The sequence below is a fragment of the Nomascus leucogenys genome, chromosome 3 (genome assembly GCF_006542625.1).
Source record: "Nomascus leucogenys isolate Asia chromosome 3, Asia_NLE_v1, whole genome shotgun sequence".
NCBI classification, from domain to species: domain Eukaryota; kingdom Metazoa; phylum Chordata; class Mammalia; order Primates; family Hylobatidae; genus Nomascus; species Nomascus leucogenys.
Genome location: NC_044383.1, coordinates 21,039,354 through 21,060,782, shown reverse-complemented (window position 1 = coordinate 21,060,782; position 21,429 = coordinate 21,039,354). Strand labels below are relative to the sequence as shown.

The 21,429-nt window shown below is 34.3% G+C and overlaps 1 protein-coding gene across 5 annotated transcripts in view; it reads left to right on the top strand.

The window, feature by feature from the left end:
• The window catches only part of VTI1A (vesicle transport through interaction with t-SNAREs 1A), a 463,936-nt gene that overhangs the window by 67,985 nt on the left and 374,522 nt on the right, over positions 1-21,429 (top strand). For 3 of the 5 annotated variants that reach the window (XM_030807075.1, XM_030807088.1, XM_004087536.3), the window contains exons 4-5: positions 11,872-11,949; positions 18,259-18,279. In XM_030807075.1, the coding sequence (XP_030662935.1) occupies positions 11,872-11,949; positions 18,259-18,279 (99 nt within the window). The remainder of the gene's footprint in view (positions 1-11,871; positions 11,950-18,258; positions 18,280-21,429) is intronic. The other 2 variants (XM_030807079.1, XM_003255475.3) reach the window with 1 other exon arrangement.

Genomic DNA, 21,429 nt, shown 5'->3' with positions numbered 1-21,429 from the left:
TTAGTAAAATTACATGGGTTCAAGTGAAGTTTTTGACCCTTATTTATTTTCTGTTTCAGCTTGATGTAGAGTCATAGGGCTGAATCTGCATGTTTGCTTATTTCTCTTACAGTAGTTTATGATTCCACAAGTCCAAGACTGGGTTTCACTGAAGGATTAGCTATAAAAGATAAGAATGAAGATACGGCTTATAGAAAGGGAACAGGATTCAACTCAAATAAACGTAATAGCAGAGGAAATTAATTATTTTAGGTATTGATGAGCAGAAATATTATTTTCAATTGTGAAAATTGTATTTTTTATTGATTTAATTATCAATTATCAATATCTTTCGTGTTTGATGTTAACATCAACTTTGAATAGATCAACTCTGAATATTCTTCCAGATAGCCTGAGATACAGTGTAACTGTGGTGGGGTCAATTTACTAGTTTTTGCTTGTTCTTTATGGATATTGAAGACATATAGCCAGAATCAATTTAGGCCTAAGGAGAATTATGGTCTCACTTCTCAAATTGACTTTTTTGTGGGCAGAGGCACTACCTGCATTCCTGGAGGGACCATAGATCAGAGAACAGATTCAAAATGCAACATAATGTCACCTTCATCTAGTCACTGAATTTTGACTTGGAACTTCATTAGGCAGCCTCATTCTCCTCAGATAACAATTAATTCCTTTTTGTTTGTGGCTTTTTTTTGTATGTTTATTAGTATTAGGCATACTATGTGCTTGGTTTATATTAGACTGCGGCCAGAAAAACTATACAGAATTAGTTCCAAGAACATTTTTCTTCCTGTAGCACCCACATACAAGATGTGCGATCTATAGTAATTCTTATTCATTTGAAATGCAGCAATTTGTTCCTGTCACTAGAGGATAGGATTGTTGTTTTAAATTGCTGGGTTTTGTTTTTGTTGGCATGTTCCCCAATACAAATTGAATGGCTGACAAAAATCTATTTGTATGACAGTTCAATCTAGATAAGTGCCCTCTGTTGCCTAACGGTACAATTTGGGGTCTCAGAGATAAAAGCAAACTGAATGCCAGGCTTGTAGCAGAGCTTCTTGTGCAGATAACAGAGGTAATCCATATTCCTCAGGTCCACAAATCAGACAAACAAAGAAGAAATATGCATGCACATCATCTCGTTTGAAATGGTGGTCTTTTAGCTTCTACATAATAAAAAATGAGAATATCTAACTCATGAGAACAATAAAACAGCAGATATGAGATATGCCTGTATTTGAAATTAAAGAGAAATGTGGTATTGACTTATAAAGTCGGAGAGTGGTCTGTTGCTTACCATTTTCCCATAATATATTGGCTTTTGTTGAATATATTTGCTTTCTATTTTAATATTTCTATTCTGAAATAAGTTATATTTTTAGACAATTATTCATTTATAGCTTTGATATTCTGTTAGAAAAGGTAACTCCTTTTCTGCCCAAAATGAGGAGCTGAGACTTTGGACCTATTGGCTTACCTCTGTCAAAAACATGTCTGTCTTTCCATCCAAATATCTCCCAAATATAATTCATATATAAAAAGAAGGATGAGAAATGTATGTTAATAACAGTTATAAAGAAAGAATGGGGACTACTGCATAAGATAACAAACATACTGGAAATAGAGCCAAGGGCCCCAGTTGTAGATATTCTGAAAAATAAGGGTTTAATTAATAGGGCCTGCTGATTGATTGGATTTGTGTATTGAAGGAGAGAGTGGGATAATTTTTAGGTTTTTATCTAAGAATACCATGTGCATGGTTATACTATCCGTCATTAGGGAAAACAGGAGGTGGAGCATTCGGTAGAAGAAAGATAATATTCTACTTTGTGTTAAGCCTGAGATGCCTTTATATTATTTAAGGTACTCAACAGGAATTGGATTTGTAGTGGAATATGCAGAAAACATCTTTGCCAGCTCCTAGGTGATAGTTTGAACAATAGGTATGAATGAGATCACTCAGATAAGTGAGAAGTGGGCTAAGGACAGAGACCTAGTGGAACGCCAGCATTCATGGGCAGATCGTGAGAGAAGTTACAATGAAGGAGACTAAGAAGGAGAGACTGAGAAAGAGAAGCACAATTCCTCCAAGGATAGGAGGAATTCAAAGGGAGTGTGGTGCTGAATCTGTTAAGGAGAAAGTGGGTGACAATATCAGGTACTATCAAGAGGTCTGACCTGAAAAAGGACTGAAAAGTGGCCATTGCAGCTAAAATTGGCACAATCTGAGCAACAAAAGAAATGAAGTAGTATTGGATGATAACCCAGAATATAAAATAAATAGCCATGACGCCAGACTGATATAAATAGATGATTGACTAATGATTGAATAGACAAATCTCCTATGCAGTAGAATGCCAAATAATTTATGTATATACTCCACCCTCAAGGGAGTGGAGCCTAATTCCCAACTCCTTACATGTGAACTAATGCATAGTGAGTACAACATGAAAAGAGGAAAAGGGTAACTTTACAGTGGATAAAACTGATAAACACTACCTCAGCCAAGTGATCAAGGTCAGCATCAACAGTGATGAGTCATGCTGATCGTATGTAGCTTCAATATGATGTGATCAACATGGCACTTTACTTCTGTGATCCGCCTCCAGAAAATACGTGACTCCAATCTAGTCGTGAGAAAAATATCAGGCAAATCCTAATTGAGACACGTTTTACAAAATACCTGAGCCCCACTCCTCAAAACTGTCAAGGTCATCAAAAACAAATTAGTCTGAGAAACTACTACAGCCAAGAGGAGCCTAGGAAGTCATGACTACTAAATATAACGTGGAGTCTTGGATGGGATCCTGGAATACAAAATGAACGTTAGGTAAAAGCTAAGGAAATCTAAAAAACGGATGACTTTAATTAATAATAATGAATAATTTATTAATTGTGACACACTGGGTGTGAGTTATATGGGAACTCTGCACTGTTGTTGCAACCTTTTTATAAATCTTAAACAATCATAAAATAAAAATTTCATTTATAAAACATGGCCAATAATTTTGACAACTAGGAAGTCATTGGTGATCTTTGGAAGACCTGCAGAGTGGTAGGAAGGCATCCAGTTTATAATAAGCTGAGAAATGACTGAGACATGAGTAAATAGAGTTATTGCGTGTAAAATAGTCTATTAATCCATTTATGCTGGAGGTTGCAAATTTTTTTTGTGAACAATCAGACCTTTGCGATGACCTTGAGCGGTAGGATATAAATAACTCCCACAAGCTTAGCGTTCCAATAATGGAACACTGGGCATAAATGGGTTAAGAAGCTTGGCTAGGAAGGGAAGCATAAAGAGAGGTTGGCATTTGCTGGGGAGAGTAATGTAGAATGAAATAACTGCCAGGTGCTGTGGCTCATACCTGTAACCCCAGCACTTTGGGAGGCAGAGATAGGAGGATTGCTTGAGCCCAAGGAGTTCAAGACCAGCCTGGGCAGCATGGTGAGACCTCATCTCTCTCTCTCTCTCTCTCTCTCTCTCTGTGTGTGTGTATGTATGTATGTGTGTGTATATATATATATATGTATATGACATAACTTTTTAAAATGTGTAAAGCTGGGATACACTTAAAAAGTGTTGATACACCTACCATAAAGGAAAGAACCAGTAGAGGGTGAAACATTGAAGATACACAAGAAAACATCTAATTGATGAAGCAAAACATCTGAGTAGGCAAGATTTTATTTTATTCACCTGAAAATGGACAATCTTTTAGGAAGGATATGTTATTTATGAATGAGATATGAAGTTTCATATTCATTATATTTTGTTTTGGGCCACCCTAGTATAGAAGTAACCGTCAAAATGTTTTCATAGAAAATTTGGGCTAAAATAATTTTCTTATATTGCCTAAACATAATAGTTTTATTGGCTATATCCATAAAACATTAAAATACATTGTATATCTCTGAATTATGAACCGTATAACCTCACTATAACATAGCATAGTCTATAATAAAGAATCTGTCGCAACATGGGTCCAAAAGTAAGTACCAGGAAAATAGGTTATAAAAATTGTTTGCCTATGAGATGGCTGATTCCAATCTAGAATTTTAAAGTAACCAGGAGTCACCAGATTTTCTGAGTAAGCAAGCAGTTCTGAACGCATCTTAATAGCTGGTGCGGCTCCTCTCTGAGCCATAGGTAGGCTATTGTTGCTTTATGGTACAGCCTTTGAAGATTAATCTTGAAACATGTATAAATAACACCCATAGGTGTGATTATGACTCAACCTCTGAGATCAGATGCTTTATTCTATCAAATAAAACAGTTTACCTTAAGCATTTATCACCCTTGAGCTCTCAATTGGTGTCCAATATTCTAGCTGTTGATAACAACATATAAAGGTTTGTTTCTTTGTTTTTAGAGAAGGGTGACCAGAAACAAAACCTTTAGACTAATTAGCTGATGATAAGTTGATAGAACTAGGTGAATCATGCATCCAACCGTGGCTTTGGAGAATGAAGGTAGGGGGACTCCAGCCTGTTGTGGTGGTGGAATAAAGTGAAAAGAACACTGGCATTGAGGAATGGGGTTCTGTCCTTGTTCTGCCTCATCTTTCCTAGCTCCATGGCCTTGGATAGATCATTCATCTGGCTTAGAACCCCTTGTCTTTAAATTTGCAGCCTGATCTAGATGAAGCCACATGTGATAACTTAGGGTCAGTTACAGAGAATCCTCAGGATAACTTGTTCTTGGATGTCTAGATCACTTGAAACTGTGACTATGGACAGATTTTCAACGACTCACCCCTTTTCCTTCCCAATGCTAGGCAGATGATATAGAGAAACTAGCACTGTAAGAATTAATTGTATACATTTATATACTTTGTTGCGGTAGTTTATTTTAAAATACAAATGAAGCATCTATTGGAAAACATTTATCAGAGTAACATTTTCCAGTGGGGTGTACAGTGTATTTATAAATCATTAACAAACAAAATAATAAACATTTTGATATTTTGATTATTTCAAGTAGAGTCTATGGAGTTATTTTATTTTACGTATCAAAAGACTTTAAAGGATGAGATTTCCTCCACTGCACACTTACACTATTCCAGATGCTGACAACAACATCTGGGCATTCTATCATGAGCTGATTTTCTGAATGAAGTAATTTAATTGTTGATTGACAAGCTAACATGATTTAAGACACAGCCACACTGTATTCAATAGCAGTGTCAAAAGTCATAAACTGCAAGCATATGCAAGCAAGTGGGGCCATTATACTAACTTATGTTGCCTTTTGAAACATTAATGCTAAATTTAAATTACAGGCTAAAGTTTAGAAATGCTGGAAGAGGAAATGAAGAAGTGCAGTTACATAATTTCTGGGCTCTCTGTTTTGCAAATCATTAAGTGATATAGCAGCAATATGGGCAGAGTTCCTAATATAAATAAAAGTCTGTCCTAGCATTGTAAACATAGTTATTATTCCATCTGGATTGCAAATGGGTTTGTTAGTCTCTATATGTGTGTGTATATACATATATATAAAACCTCATGATATGCATATAAATATTCACATATGATATTATAGCTAAATTTTAAAAAGTAATTTAGGGGAAATGTGGTATAATTTATCTTATTGTTTATAGCCAAAGCATAAATATCCATTTTGAACATGGAAAATGTGCTTAAAAGTATAAGCAAAAATAATAAATGAGAGTGATTACAATAAAAAGACAATTTTTTAAAACTAATTTTTAATTTTTTTTCTGGTGTTGCATACTAAAGAACAATGGATTATTTCGGCAGTCTCATGGTAACCTACTTTCCAGCTCTGTTGGTAGCTTTGCAGCAGGATGTGTTAGTATTTTTTCTCTGGTGGCTTGCATATGGTCCGTTGGCCATGAGTTTATGATAGACACAAAGTGTGCTTTCCCTTTATTAATGCTACAGTATTGGTGACATGTGGCATGTGCATCTTCCAGCGAATGAGCTTGACCTTTAACTCTAAACAGTCCCTTGAGCAAGAGCAAGCCATACTTAGAGGAATGACTACATAGAAGAAACAGATTGGAACTTACTTTCTCTGATAGCATTAAAGAAATGCAGTAGAATTTTTTACTATTGGAAGCCATCCAAAAATTACAGCACCATAAAATAAGGAATTGGGAAAACAGTATGGTGGAATTACAGGATCTAAATAATACAGATTTTTAAAGCCCTTTTTGGTATGTATCAGCAAATGATTTTTTAAGAAGGATGCATAATTTATACTTTCAGCCATGTATGCCTACTAGTTTTATTGCATCCTTTCCAGTATTATCAACTACAATTTAGTTGAACATGCTCTGGAGGTCATCATATACAAGGTGTTAGGATAGGTTTGCATTTGTTTGTAACATTTAAATCTTCACAACAGCCCTAGGAAATAAATACTATACCACTATTTTAGAGATGAAGAAACCGATGCTCAGAAAACTTAATTTGACCAAGATCACATACTGAAATGCTCTCTCTGTTCTTTTCATTTAGTACCATGTGCTTTTCTATCCATCCTAACAATGTTCCAGGTTTCAAACATTTATCTAACAGTTTTCTTTACCTTTACCTAAGCCATGTAGTATGATACATGTTTTAACCTTAAATTGCTTTTTACTAGAAATTAATACAGCATGGAGAACACTGTGATAAACAAAAATTCATAAATTCCATTTAATTTTTTTCTGGACTATGTAAGCTTTCTGTCCTGGATTGATGAGCCTTTTTGAGTCCTGGTGCAGGGGTGGTGTGTGGCTGAAAAGCTGAAATTGTCCATGAGAAATAGAAGTGAGGCTAAAAATGAACGCTTGGTGCCAAAGATAGATGCATTTTAGAAAATGCCATCTGGGTATTACAGAAGTATGATATTATTTAATTAGAACCAGATAAAATTAGGTAAGAAATGAATGCCAGCAATTATGTGACTAACTAATCAATATAATTTCATGGTTTTCTGTAGATATCCCAAAGTGTTAATTATAACAGGAGCAGTTAAATTCTTTGGCTATGAAAGCATGCAATTTTTAATAGATGTATCACCTGGTAACCCTGGGCATTATTAAATATATGGAGACTGAAAGACACGTAGAAGCAATGGAAAAGTCTAGCCAGACTGGGTAATTTGTTTTAGACCTATGGAGAAATCTATTAACCATTTCTTCTATAGACCCATTTGATTAGGGAGTAGGACAAGCTGTTCTTTCATTACTTACCAAAACCATACTGCACTCTGTATCAATTATTTGGCTGTCTGCAGCACATAGATTAGAATAAAGGGCTTGCTTAGTGTTTGTGAATGTTGTGGATTGCTGATTAGCAATTAAAGTGCTGAATGAAGAAAATTAGGCCAAAATCGAATGGGAATGAGAACGTCTTAATTCTGTGATACAGATGTTAGAAACAGATTGTCTTCAGCAGCCCCATTCAATGTAGTGACATTCTACATAGCCATCGAGTATTTGCATCCCATGTAAAACTCAAGTCGAATGCCTTTGAGATGGTTTCCTCTCCTATGCCTTGTGATGTAGCTGTATGGGTATTAATTTAGTGAAATATCCTGTCTGCCAGGTGTGGGAACTAGCTGATTTTATTGTAATACCAGATCATTACTTAATTCATATGCAACAGAGTACAGCACATGGAAAGCATTATAAATCTATTTACAATGTGGCTGGTCTGATGATAACATTGTATTAAATTCCCAGGTGAGGCAATTTAAGCAATTGCTTTGCCATGTGCACGCCATGGAAATTAAATTCTCATATACGCTTTAGTAGTAAACCAACTTCATTGTTATGCTTTTGCTAGTTCTGGGCTGTAGAATCCTCATTCTGGTTACGTATACTCTATTTCACATGTAGAATCATACAGGAGGCGGTACCACAGATCACAGTTTTTAATTAGTTTAAGCTAAGTTAATTCGTTTTGTTTCTAATTTAGCAGTGCCTGTCCAGGAACACATTCAGTTCAGTTGGGAAATGTCAAGGCTTGGGTCAAGTAGAAAGACTGTTTCAAGCCAAATTTCGAGACAGAACTAAGCAAGTGTATCTGTTTGAACTTGGCTTTAAGAAAATCAGCCAATCAGTATGCAAAGGACCTGTTCATATACCAAGTAAAAATCGAAAATCGCCTTGAATCCGAAATTCTCACATTCATAACTAACTTGTGTCATCAGTTTAAAATAGCCATTGAAACTTGTGCATCTAACTTCTTAGAGGTAACAATCAGTTGTTTATTTGTCGTATTTTTTCTATAGTTCATATATGGTCTGTAGATTTTTTTTCTAACCATGTAGTCTACCAAAGTATATAAGTTAGAAGAAGTAAACTTAACACAAACACACAATTAAAAGTGAGGAGTACTCTTGTATTTAACTCTGTGTGTGTGTGTGTGTGTGTGTGTGTGTGTGTGTGTGTGTGTGTGGCAAGTATTGTCAGCTGAAGCTTTTCTACTGTTATGGTGCAGACCAGAAATTGCAGTAGATTACAAACTGCATAGAGCTTCTGTCTTCTCCAGAAGCCACATATAAAGCACCAGTAGACAGTGGTAACTGACAACTAAGACTAAAAATGTTGACAATTTCTTGATTTGCCTGGTTAGCTTATGTATAGAAGTCATTAACTATTTATAAAATGCATTATGAATTGGGTTCCTTCAAACTGTAGCTGAATGTGTGACATTTCCAGCTCAAATTCTCATGTTTGCATTTGGCTAAAGTACAAATTTTATACCGTTGATAATAAAGAAAAAATATTTTAGTGAAGTTTATCAAGATACAGTAAATGCTTCAGTTTTATTAACTTTGAATCTTCCAAATTAAATTATTGTGTAGGTACTTATTAATGTAGCATGAGATTTTTTTTAATTCCATAAAAGGTAACATAATTTATTGATGTTTTAGAGGAAAATTATCCATAAAATAAGCAGTTTGTCATTCAAAGGATTTTTCCCCTTTTTTGGTATTCAGTTAGTTTAATGATGATCTTGCAGGCTAAGTTATGGTTGGGCACAATCAGCTTACTTAAAATTTCAAGTCGTAAAAAATTATGAGAAAATACCAATGTTGGGCATCTAAATATAATTAGTTTTTTAAAAAATAGTCTTGTTTTGTTTGGAAAATGAAACTCACATATAAAGAGTTCAGTTTTCAGCATTGTTGTATCATGCTCATGAGGAACTATTTCTGATGTTTGAGATGAGTTGTCTCTTCATTCTTTAAGAAAAGTCAGTCCTGTCAGAGAACACTTTGTTACACTCAGCGTATCATTTACTTAATTATATCCAGAAAGCCATCCAAACAACCAGTTTTTACCATCCCAATGGTAAAGAATGACATTTATAGGGACCACCCTTCAACTGTGGATAAAGCCTTAGTTCTCTGTTGCTGAGCATGTACACTCTTAATTGCTGGTTTTTAAAAGCAGTGGATTGTAACCAAAACAAGATTCGATATTTAGGGATACACATTTATAATTTTCTCCTTTTGAAGTATACTAAATCAAAATAAGAGTATAATGTAATTGAACAATCTATGCCAATTTGTTGGTATTTTGGTGAAAAAAGGGAAAAACAAAAGCAATCTCCATATGATCCTCTTGCATACTGTGGAATGTTTTAGTCCCCCATAGTGATGAGATGAATAATTAAAAAGGCAGCTCTGATACCACAGCCTGTTTAAAGGTTCTCATTTCCTTTAATGCTGTAAAATACTTTTGCTTAGCTAGTTTGAAACTACTGCAGTAGGAGCTCCAAATGAGCAAAAGCAAACTTTGGCTTGATCTAAATACTGTATTAAGGCCATGAAGTGGACTGCCCTGATAATTTAGCATTTTTAAATGCAATTCTGTATGAAGTCCATAGAAATAGCTAATTAATAATGGCTTCAGTAAATACAATAAGAGAACCAGGCTTAATATATGCCATTTGCGATGGTCAAAAGTCTGGCATGTTCACAAATGACTGAGTTGGGTCACTATTGAATTGTTGAGAGATCTGATGTAGATATCTTTACTGACTTCATGCTGAGGACTTGACTTCTTTACTCTGTCCTCCTCTCTGCAACGTTGTTGGTTTTATTTATCTACTTAGAGACGTATTGCAGAAGTCAAGGTATAAGATATGCATTTGTGGCAGCGAAATGGGGGTTAGGGTGGAGACTCAGGGCAGGGAGTGGATGCCACTGTCTCCTTAATATCAAAACATTTTGCAATTCTTGTGCCTTTTTCCTGAGTCACTCTAAAGGTAATAGAATGAAGAGGAACTTTTGTGTGGTAGAATGAGCACTGAGCTGTGAGTCAGGACCCCAGTGTTCCAGTGTCAGTTTAACCAGAGCTACCTTTAGAATTCCATGAAACTTACTTTTTTCCCTAAAAAGCAAAGGAATGTCTAGGTTTATTTATTTTTATTTCTACTCTATTCAGCCTTTTCAACTGGATTCTGCCAGAGACTCAAGACTTGTCTTCAAATATATGTAATGAACTAAATTTTTTTCTTATGTACCATCCTTGGGAGAATTGATAAACGTAGTTACTGAAATAATTTTCTGTGTTTTGTGGTTAAGCTAAGGAACCCCAATTGGGAAAAGTTGTAACTTCAGAATGATTTAAAGTCTATTGGCTGTTCTTGTCTAAGGTTCTTTTCCATTCAAATGTAATATGTTTGATGTTTAAGGTATTGTGATCTCTATGTGGTCAAGCAGTGTTGCTTATTCACTAGTTTAAAATCTAGTTTAAAAATCATATTGTTGACATCTGCTCTGGAATTATTGATAGTCCTTTTAAACTACAGTACTTTTTCAGATCACAGTTGAACAAATAAGAAATTTTAAGCCCCAAACTCTAGACCCCCAAGTGAGGAAGAGATTAATGGAGTAGTTTTCTTAGTGAATTCTGAAGCAGAAAAGACAACAAAGTAACTTGCAAATCTGAATGTAGGTCTGAAATAGTGACGCTGAAGTGGGATCTGAGGCACACACTTTAGCTTCCCAACGAATTTTCCGTCTTTTGGCTTTTCCAAATGTGTATACATTTAGATAATTCATGAATTGCTTGCAGACATGTCCCTCTGACTTTATAGAGAGGGGTATATTTCTTGTAAAACACATTTTCAGGGTGTGAAACATTGACTCATAGCCCACTTGTCTTTATTTACTGGGACTGTGAAAAGTTGACTCATAGCCTACTTGCCTTTATTTACTGTGACTGAGAAATTTAGTTTCTTTTACCAGACACACACATGCACACACACACTTTCATTACTTTTCCTTAGGCCATTATTTATAGAGAGCTGGGAGACATTTAAATTATTGTTTGTACAGGGGAGGGGCTTTAAATTTCCTCTCTTTCTGGCTAGTAGCATCACAATAATGAAAGAAATATAGACATGCTATTCTAGGCATTGCAGAGTATAGTTGGAGATATAATTATTATCCTAGTATTAGAGGCTTTTAAAGTCCTAAATTGAAAGCTTTGTAATGTCCATTTCCTGCCACAATATTGAAAAAAAAAAACATATACTCCTGTCTTAAGTACAATCTAGTGAGTTTTACAGACATGCAGTTATATAGCTGCATTTCTTTCAGCTTAGTGGTCTTATCTGAATGGCGATGTATGGAACAATATACAAGTTCAGATGCGTTTATGAATAGAATACACAACACAGTTTCCTTTCATTTTTGGCATCTTATAAACTTCTAATTTACATGAAACTTATCAAGTTCAGGAAATTTACACAACTTTGGTTTGCAGATTGTAGCCAATAGGTTTCCATTAGGGGGCTCTCGAGGTTTGAGATCAGCCTTGATACCAATAAAGCTTGGAAGCCTTTACTTTCTAACGTTCCTCTCACTCTCTCCCTTTTTGTTTTGTTTTATAGAAAAGGTCACGGATCGCCTACAGTGACGAAGTACGGAATGAGCTCCTGGGGGATGATGGGAATTCCTCAGAGAACCAGGTAGAATGCTAATCAGGAAGGCCCGGTGGGTGGCTGGAGGGTGAAGGAGGTCACTGGCGCACTGGGCTCTCAAGCTGCTCCTTAACGGTATTAGCAGCAACTCATGTGGAAGCGATACTGTTTAATGCAAAGCTGGAGTCTTAATCAACTTCAAAATGTTTCTTGGAGATCTTACATTTAACCCTTTACCTTGTGATCACTGTCTGCTATCTTTTAAAAAAATCTTTTCTTCTCTTTTCTTTATTATTTAGTACTTAAGGAATAACTTGAAACACACCGTTTGCAGACAAAGCCAAGGTCTTCACCTCAAACACATGTAAAAGGAATAAAAAAGTACATAATACAGCTTTGATAATAATGCAGTATAATTAAATCAACACTTGCAGCAAAACAAATGAAAGTAAGCTTTCAAAATTCAACAGGGCAGCCCAATCTCCTATTGTGTGGCTTCTTAAAAATACATTCACCAAAATGCAAATTGGAAGCACCAGTGTGGAACTTGGATACTCATACAGAGGACCTGCTTCTGTCAAATAATAGTCATAATAATAATAATAGGATAAGTCTTTTTGCAGTTTAAGATCTGTGTAGGCAAAAAAATAAGATACAGTTTCTTCTTAAAAGAGCTTTACAACTTGGCTGTCGATTCTCATTGGATCATACCGTAGTGTCATGAGTCTAATGAATGTCCCGCCTCTTTCTTTGAATTAATACTGCAGACTTCATTAATTCATGTAGATACTATATACAACTTTAAAAAAAGTTTTAAGAACCTCAGTTTAGAGATGACTTTAAAAATGTCTCAAAAAAACCCTAATGACTGATTTTCTTTGACACTTTTAAAGAAAATAACATGATAGGGACCTTCAGAAACAAGACCTGAACATGGTTACTAATGCCACTTTGGCAAGTGGTATAAAAGTCTCTACTCTGCCTAAATGAAAATGAACATAAATCAGTCACTGAGTAAACCAAAATTTTAATAGGATAGTGAAACATAATATATTGATACATATTATGAAAATTGCATAATTGTATTTACCATCTCAAATAGATGATATTATAAGTCCATATATGCTAATAGTATATTGCTATCTATTATACTATAATCTGTCACAGGGATGTTGTTTGTGTGATTAAGGACTCTACTCACCCACCCCCAAAAAAGAGAGAAGAATGACTGAGCTGATTATGTTTGTTTTTGGAAAGATCTCACCTCCTCCACTATTTGGATGTTATCAGCTTGAGTTCAGACATGTGAACATGTTCAGATTGGACTTGGGATTTCAGCTTCCCTGATTGAAATGTGAGACTAGCTAAAGGAAAAAAAAAAAATAGCAAATCAAACATAAAAGGGTGATGTGATAAAGGGGTTTTACTCATAATAGATTAAATAATGTGAGGATGAGAGAAAAAATATTTTCTTCTGTTTTTAAAGTGAGATTTAGATTTCTCATACCTCTTGAAAATGAATGAATCATAATTTTATTTCCTATCTACTGCAAAAACACTATCTTTTTTGCAAGAAAGTGAATGCATAGTTCCCATGTCAGTTCTTTAAACAGCTATAGATCTTTCCCTCATTTGAAACTACTGCCTAATGCAGAGGAAATAGAAAGGAAGGGGGTGTGCCTGTCTAACTCAGACTCCTTTATTGTAATGGATGTTGTAGTTCTATGACGGGGATCCCTTTTTTTCCAAACATGTTCACTTCTCTTAATGGACATTTTATATGCCTAAAACATTTGCCTTGCGTACATATAAGTATGATTTTTATGCCTAAAGAAAACTGTTCCACAAAAATAGATTGAGTTCATATTTTCTGAAATTTTTAAATTATATTCCTGTCACCTTAAAGTGATTATGTAGAGATTTCCCCTGGACTTATATAAATCAAACTTACAAATTCTGAAAGTGCTTGGAGAACCTGAAGTTACATGTAAGGAACTGTCACTTCAATAAATAGAGTATGATAAATTATAGTCACGAGAATATGTACTGTTAGATTATTACTTGTGTGAAGTTATCCATCTAAAATTTGAATGAGGTGTAAAAGTTCAAAGAGACCACACTTAACTTTTTGGATATTTTGTTACCAAATGTAGCAAAATTTCCATTTCATATGAAGTCATTGCATTTTGTTTTAAGGCTCTTTGTCATAATATAGGAATTAAAATCCCTCAAACTAAAACACATCTTTAACTAGGTATGGTCACTTGAGAATAACTTTTTTATTCTGCATCAGCATTCATTCAGAATATGGAGTCAAAACGGAAGCTCTTTCTGTAAAGAAAGAAAGTATTTTAATTTGGCTCTATACTAATCTTTGTAGCTCGGTAGCTAGGAAGAGTTTTTTTTAGGTAGGGTTACTTATAATTTATATAAGAAAAGGTCTTCTGCCTACAAATAAGTTTACTTCTAAGTTATTTGCTAATAAATTGATTTTCAGAACTTCTTGTCCATGGAATACTAATTATATAAATGGATAAAACTTGGAGATAAACAAAATGAGATAAAAATAGCAATATTCATTTAATTGCAATTGGGATACATCTGTCAGTTTAAAAATATAGATCAAAATAGGAAAATAAGGAATTAATAGCAATGATTATATAGGTAAAATACTGGCTAGGTATTTTCAGTGTAACATACACATCCTCCTTATAGTTGCTTCTTTGTGAAGATTCGACAATATGAATACAATAGCTGTTATTTCTCATTCTGATAATTTATGATGCAGTTTTTTTTAGGCATCTGAAACCTGACTGTAATACATATAATTATAGTCTGCCAATTAACTATAAAGTATGTTAATTTACTCTTAGGTACATAAACATTTCTGCCATGATTAGAAATGTTAAAAATTCAGAAATTGAGAATTTTTCAAAAGCATTTTTAATGTCCCTCATACAATACACCTTGCATTTAATTCCAAATTAAATGCTTTGTATACATTCATTTCTGATTCATATTCATTTCATTCAATCAAATATAGCTAATGCTGATTTACAAAGAAGGGACGAGAAAATTACCTACTTTGTACATTCGAGTACTGTTGGGCTATCAGCTTTCCAAGGACTATTGTCTTAAGCATTATCATTCTATTCTTTGAAAATACCGTATTTACCATTCCATGTGGCAACATTTTATTTCTTTGAAAGAGTTGAGTTCTTGAATGTAGTGATGTTGTATTTAGAGTGGAAACATTAATAGTTCCTAACTTGATTGCATTTCATGAGAACCATTCTCATAAAAGGAAAAACACAACTTATAGAATAAAATCATAAAGCCTTTCATAGTGAAGTGTGATAATGGGGCAAATAAACTGTTCCAAGCTTTGGTTTTGAACCCTAATACTCTCTCAGTTTCTATTGCAGAAATATATTGATCAGTGACTTTGAATAAATCCCAAATAGAAGATTCAAAATATAAAGAGTAGACTATTTCCAAATGTGTGGAAAGTTTTGTGGCAAAGCAATATTTAGCAGATAATGATTGCTTAATTTCTTAATACGAGGTTCTCTTAAGTTCTGATTTGGGCTTGCTGTGCATAAAGTGTGTCAAACTTCAGCTACAGACCAGGGGGTGAAGTCGGTCAATTTAATTCCCCAAGATCTAAAGAAGGTCGGTATCATTTCATATAGCCCTGGCAGAGCAGATCATTACCAGGCACAAATCTGTTCGTTACGTGCTGAGGGTTTATAGCAAAATAAATAGACTGTCATCATAAGTTCAGAAAATTGTGTGTTCGACCCACGATAATGTGTAAAGGGCGTTTAATAGAGTTCAGCATTTATTCGTTATCTGTATGCGGACAGAGACGGCAGTCGCGTTATCAGCTTTAAAAAAATTCGGTAGTTCTGGGGGTCACGTGACGCACCTCACACACAGAAGCGCGCGCGCATGAACCCTCACATGCTCTGCAGTGCAGTTTTGATTTTAGTCACAGCAGAAGGCTTAACCACAAGAGATTCCACTGGTTCAAACCAGCGTAAACCAGATTTTTTCAGCCCACAAAGGAACAGATTACCTCTTGTATCAAATTCTGCATTGGGGGAAAAAAAATCTTTGTTTCAAAAAAAGATGTTGATTATCATAACTCAACATGGTGGCATTGCACACTCTCATGTTGCCTATGATGGAGCTAGTAACTCGAGAAAATACGAAATCACGACTTACAGTCCAGTCTAAGCATTGTTAATTTTCAAAAATAGGCCATCTTTTGTTTACTTGAATGAATAACTCTCGGCCTAACCAAAAAAAAAAGATAAAGATGAAAAACTCTCCCATTACCTAGCTTAGCTACAAATCCGATGTAGAGCTTGAATGCAGCCATGCAGCACAAACAAGATAGAACGTTTTTTGTTTGGAACCTATTGAAAAAACAAATGGGTAGCATTTTTAAACACTCATTGATTATGGCAGGGTGGCATGCCCCAAATGGTCTCTATTGCTGAAGAGTAGTTTTAAACTTTGGCCCTTTAAGTATCATAGTCAACCGAAGAATAGTGCCCCCAGAAAGAAAAGATAGCTGGCCGATCAATTCCCAGATCGTCTCTTTCTGAGAATTAATGTTTGCCTTTTTCTCCCATGATGTTGGGATAGCAAAGAGAAAGATTCCGATATGTGATAGGCCAGGTACTTTAGCTTAAAGTTTTGCTGCTTCTGGGGAAGAATTATAACTTTTCATGTGAAATGACAAGATGATTTACTTATATGTAACTGGATGGTTGCTGAGTGTGTTAATTAAAAATAAAGACAACTTCTTGTCTATTTTGAAACGATGATAATAAAAGTTTCATTTTCACTGAATGTACTGTGAGACATTACATGATAACTTATGTACCCTTTTTATAAAGGATTCTTAACAGTTTTAAAAATCTTATTCTTTGGTACTCAAAATACTTTTCATATAACAAATGAAATAACAGAATAAGCTGGAATGCATACTGCCTTCCTTGAATTCGGGACAAAAACAGCGTTAAGCATTGAGATATCCGGGCTATAGTAAACATGATAATTATAGAGAGACTTACAGCGAACAATTCAGGCACATTTCTCCCAAAGCAATAGTTTAATTTATTGGCCTGCATATGTCAAGTGTTATAACAGATGTTACAGATATTTAGATGTTTAAAAATTATCAGTTGTAGACCTGAATTGCTGAGGATGAAAATTTCAGACGTAGAATGTGGTTTAGTCTGTTACAACATAGGTTTCAGTTTCTAGTCATTGCAGAAACTGTGGTCGTCATCTCACTTATACAGTTATATTTGTAGTTTAGAATAGTGTCAAGCACACACACACGCGCGCGCACACACACACACACACAATGAGCCAGATATATGGTTATATATTTTAGTTCCTAAAGAGTTAAACAGCTTGTTTTATCTGTTATATTTAAGGCAAATAGAAAAATGTTCTAAATAAGAGAATTAAAATGTTATCATAGGATAATTTACTAACAAGTAAGGAGTGATTTTTTATTTGACTTTAGTGAAAACAAAACTGCAATATAAATGAAGTAAAAGCTCATTGCCAGTTTACAATATGAAGAAAATTGAAAACTGAAGAAATCATTCAAAAATTAAAATGAAAACATGCCACATGATTGCAGTAGCCTCTTAAGCAAAACAAAAACATAGAAATTGACTCTTACATACACAAAAGTTCATATGATCGTGAATTTTTGACACTATGTTCTAAATAAGTATTCTCTCTCCTGGCATACTTTATTTTCTATTAAAATAACATTACTTCCAAATGCAGTCTTACTACTAGAGTGGGTACAAGTATAACATTAACTAACATAATAGTTTGTTGTTTTAAATACTTATTGGAACCAAAGCATGAGCTATTAATCATTTTCATTTGTAGGTAAAATCTGAAATCAGTTGTCAAGATTCCAAACAGAGAAACATCCTGAAAACTTGTATATACAAAACCTCTTCAATGGTACATTCTTAGAAGAGAGGAACAGTAAACTTGTTTTCTTTCTTTATAATATAGACTTCTATGAAGTCGTTCCCCTTTATTTCATGATGGTGTCTTAGATGTACTTTAAAAGAGAATTTCACACTATTCTCTTTGTTTAATGTGACAGTGTGAGAAAGTGATCTTTATTCGTTCAAAAAACTCTGCATGTAGTCTATGTTTAGGTTCTTTTAATGTGTTTGTCTGTGATTTTTAAATGCTAAACATGTAAACAGATAAATTGTCAATGTTAATTCTGTATCCTGTCACACAACTGATCTTTCTTTCCTGCCATTTCTTTCCTTTTTATCTTTTTTTTGTGCATTCATGTTGCAGTTGATAAAATTACGTGAAGAGGTGAGTACTTCCTAGCTTCTTTTTTTTTTTTTTATTCTGCTTTTCCCTATAAAATTGAGTTTTTAAATCTGAAGTGGATCTTTGGATTTGTTTTTCCAGGTAAATCTATACATAGCAGAAAGTATCATTTATAATGTTCAGAAATCTTTTCTGCTCACCATCTTTTAAAACACAACTATATCCTAATCATGCTTATCTCAGGGATCATTGTTCTTTGTTGGAACTGGGACAAAGTTAATACTGTAAAGGCCAAAAAAAAGGGAGGAATAATAAAGGAATATCTTAAAACTCTACCTGAGTGTAGTTTTATTGTAGGCTCTAACTTCAAGTTTATTTATGTAGTTTCTCAAAGAAGCTAGTATGATTTTTTTTTCTAACATTCTGATTTACTTTACTGTAAACTGTTCTTAAATAAACTCCTTTCCCCCACCCAAAATTATTGGGTTTAACATAAGACACCATGGATGTATTATCCTTTTGGGGAAACACACATATGTTATAAATGCCCTGCTACTCTGTGTACATAGATACCTAAGAATAGCCAAAGCTTTCGTCATTGTTAAACACTTTGCTTTTTGTAGCATACAGCACCCAAGTGAGTTCTCATTTTTCTGAGTTTGCTGGACTGTTTCATAATGCAACTCCAGATTTTTTTTCGTGTGGCTCAGCAAATATTTACCGCAATGTTTATAATTGTATCCTTGTATTAATGAGGGATGCTGAATAATTCTATTTTTAAAAAATTAAGTCAAACATATCAAATATGCTTTGGTACTCTTTTTTAGAGATAGTCATTTTTTATTTAGTAAGGTTGGGTTTTATTTTTCTATTAAGACATAATGGCCTATATCGCAATTTAAAAATTGTCTAATTGCTTATAGTGTAGAGTAGTATGAATTACTTTTGAGTTTAGTTTGACTGCATTGATTGAGAATTTTTTAGAATTTTTTTATTGGTATGTCATCATTCTCTAGGTGATGCAGATGTTAATTTAGAAGCTTCTAGATAGTGTTTTTCAACAACTCTTTGAATTTAAGATTCATTACTGACGTCCTCCCTGAGAAAAAGTAATAATGATATATAAAATGAAGGGGAAAAATATACAAAAACCCTCGCCCTCCAACCTTTTTGTGTTTTTTGTCTTCCCTGCAGGGGAGCAGTTGTATATATACTAAATGAATATAATCAGTTGCAGTTTTGATGTATAAGATTATTCTTAAGGTGAGGGATAACATAAATATTATTTTTCTGCAAGATAGAGTATGTGCTTGTTGTATTTGCATATATTCATGTTTAGGTGAAGAATCTGAATTTTCAAATGTTAATGGAACTAACAATTGACTTGAAAACCTCTATACGAAGAAACTATGTGAAGCCCTTGCCCCTGAATTTAAGCAATGAATATTATTTATATATTAAATTGTGGCTTATTACAATCAACATTTTTGACGGAAGATTTATTTTTGTTAAGCCTAATTGTGTCAAATTAGAAATCTTAATTCCAAAAACTTAAAACATCACATCTGCATTTCTTTTAAAATATTTTTTATTTTTGTTTGATGGCTTAATTATTTTCTTGTGCCTGTAGCAGCAGTTTCATCAGTTATGGTTCTGGAATTCATGTTTCCGAAACTGTAACATGTAATTGAATTATAATTGGAAGAATTAGATTAATCAACTAACAGAATAAGATACTCTGAAATATTCTTTTAACAGTCTTTGATATAGACCTAGCGTTGATATTTATAGACTAGATTACAGTGATGATGCTGCATTGGTATATGGCTTGCTGAGGAGTGATTATTTCTCAGTCGAGATTCTAATAGTAATCACAGAGTGAATGTTACCCCTATGTTTCTTAACTTGCAACTGTGCTAAGAAGACAAGCACTTAGCTGCTCCAAAATGTGTTTTGTTTCACTTGGAAACAAAAATATGCCCCTTCCCTTGCTTGTGATGCTCTTTCTCGGCTCAGTTTTGGAAAGGGAGCATGTTTGGAGGCAGGGTTGTAGTGCATAGGGAGCTGATCTGATGTTGGCTCTGCTGAGCTCCGTTTGAATCCTACATCTCCAGCTCTCCACATTGCGCAGCTCCTCACACAAGTTGAGCTCTGTCTGAAGCTCCTGCACAGCTTCACTTACCTGCTTTGAAAAGGGCTGAGAAGAGGGTGAGAGAATGAGTTTGGGATGGAGTGTGGGGGCAAGTTGAAAGCATCAGCTGCTACTGTAGTGTATTTCCTTTCATTTACAGAGACCAGGGCAATGTACAACTAAGGGAACAATGTAAATAGTGCAGCTGTTTCAAGAACTTGATTTTAGTTTGACTTAAGAGGTTCCAAAATACAAAGTGAAATCCTGCCGTAAAGCTGCTGATAAACTGATAGTGCTCTTGTGTGCAGATTTACTCTGATAAAATTGAACTGTTCTGAAGAAGAGTTACTTCTATTATTTAGTAATATACATATTTTTAAAGGTCCTTCAGAAATTTTGCTATTATATCCATGAAATCCCCCCAGTTATTTTACATTTAAATGCTTTATTTCCTACATTAAATATTATTATAAAAGTGGAAGTCCCATTTCCAGTATTGATCTTTGTTTTTTTGTAAATCTCTAATAACTAAATGTTTTCTTTTAATTTTGGGATTTCATCCAATATGAAAATGAACCAAAAATCTTTGTTATCTTATTCTGGATTAAAATTCAGATTTACTTTTGATTTCACAGATCTGATTGATATCTTTTTAGAGAATCACCAGTTTGAAGTGAAGTCCTTTGTTAAGGTAGAAAACAATTTTCAAGGAAAGGAGGAGCAATCCTTACTCCCAGAGCCTGCACATAGGGAAACTTAGGAATAAGAAGGCTATTTTTGACAAGCCTTAGTAAAGTGTTTAATTTTATTTAAAAATAGTCATCAATGCCAGACACACAGAGCTCCCCTTTCTCTTCTTTTTCTTAATTACAGCCTTCAGTGATTTTGCTTCTTAATGATATAAGAAGCTTTCCTCTGTTTTATTTATTTAGATTTTTTTTTTTTTTTGCAGAGGGAGGGGACAGTTTTTCTCTTAATTTCTCTGCTGTACATTGGACGACTCTATTAATTATGATAGACTGTTGTTGCAGCTTCCTGACCTTCACATCAGGTCCTATCTC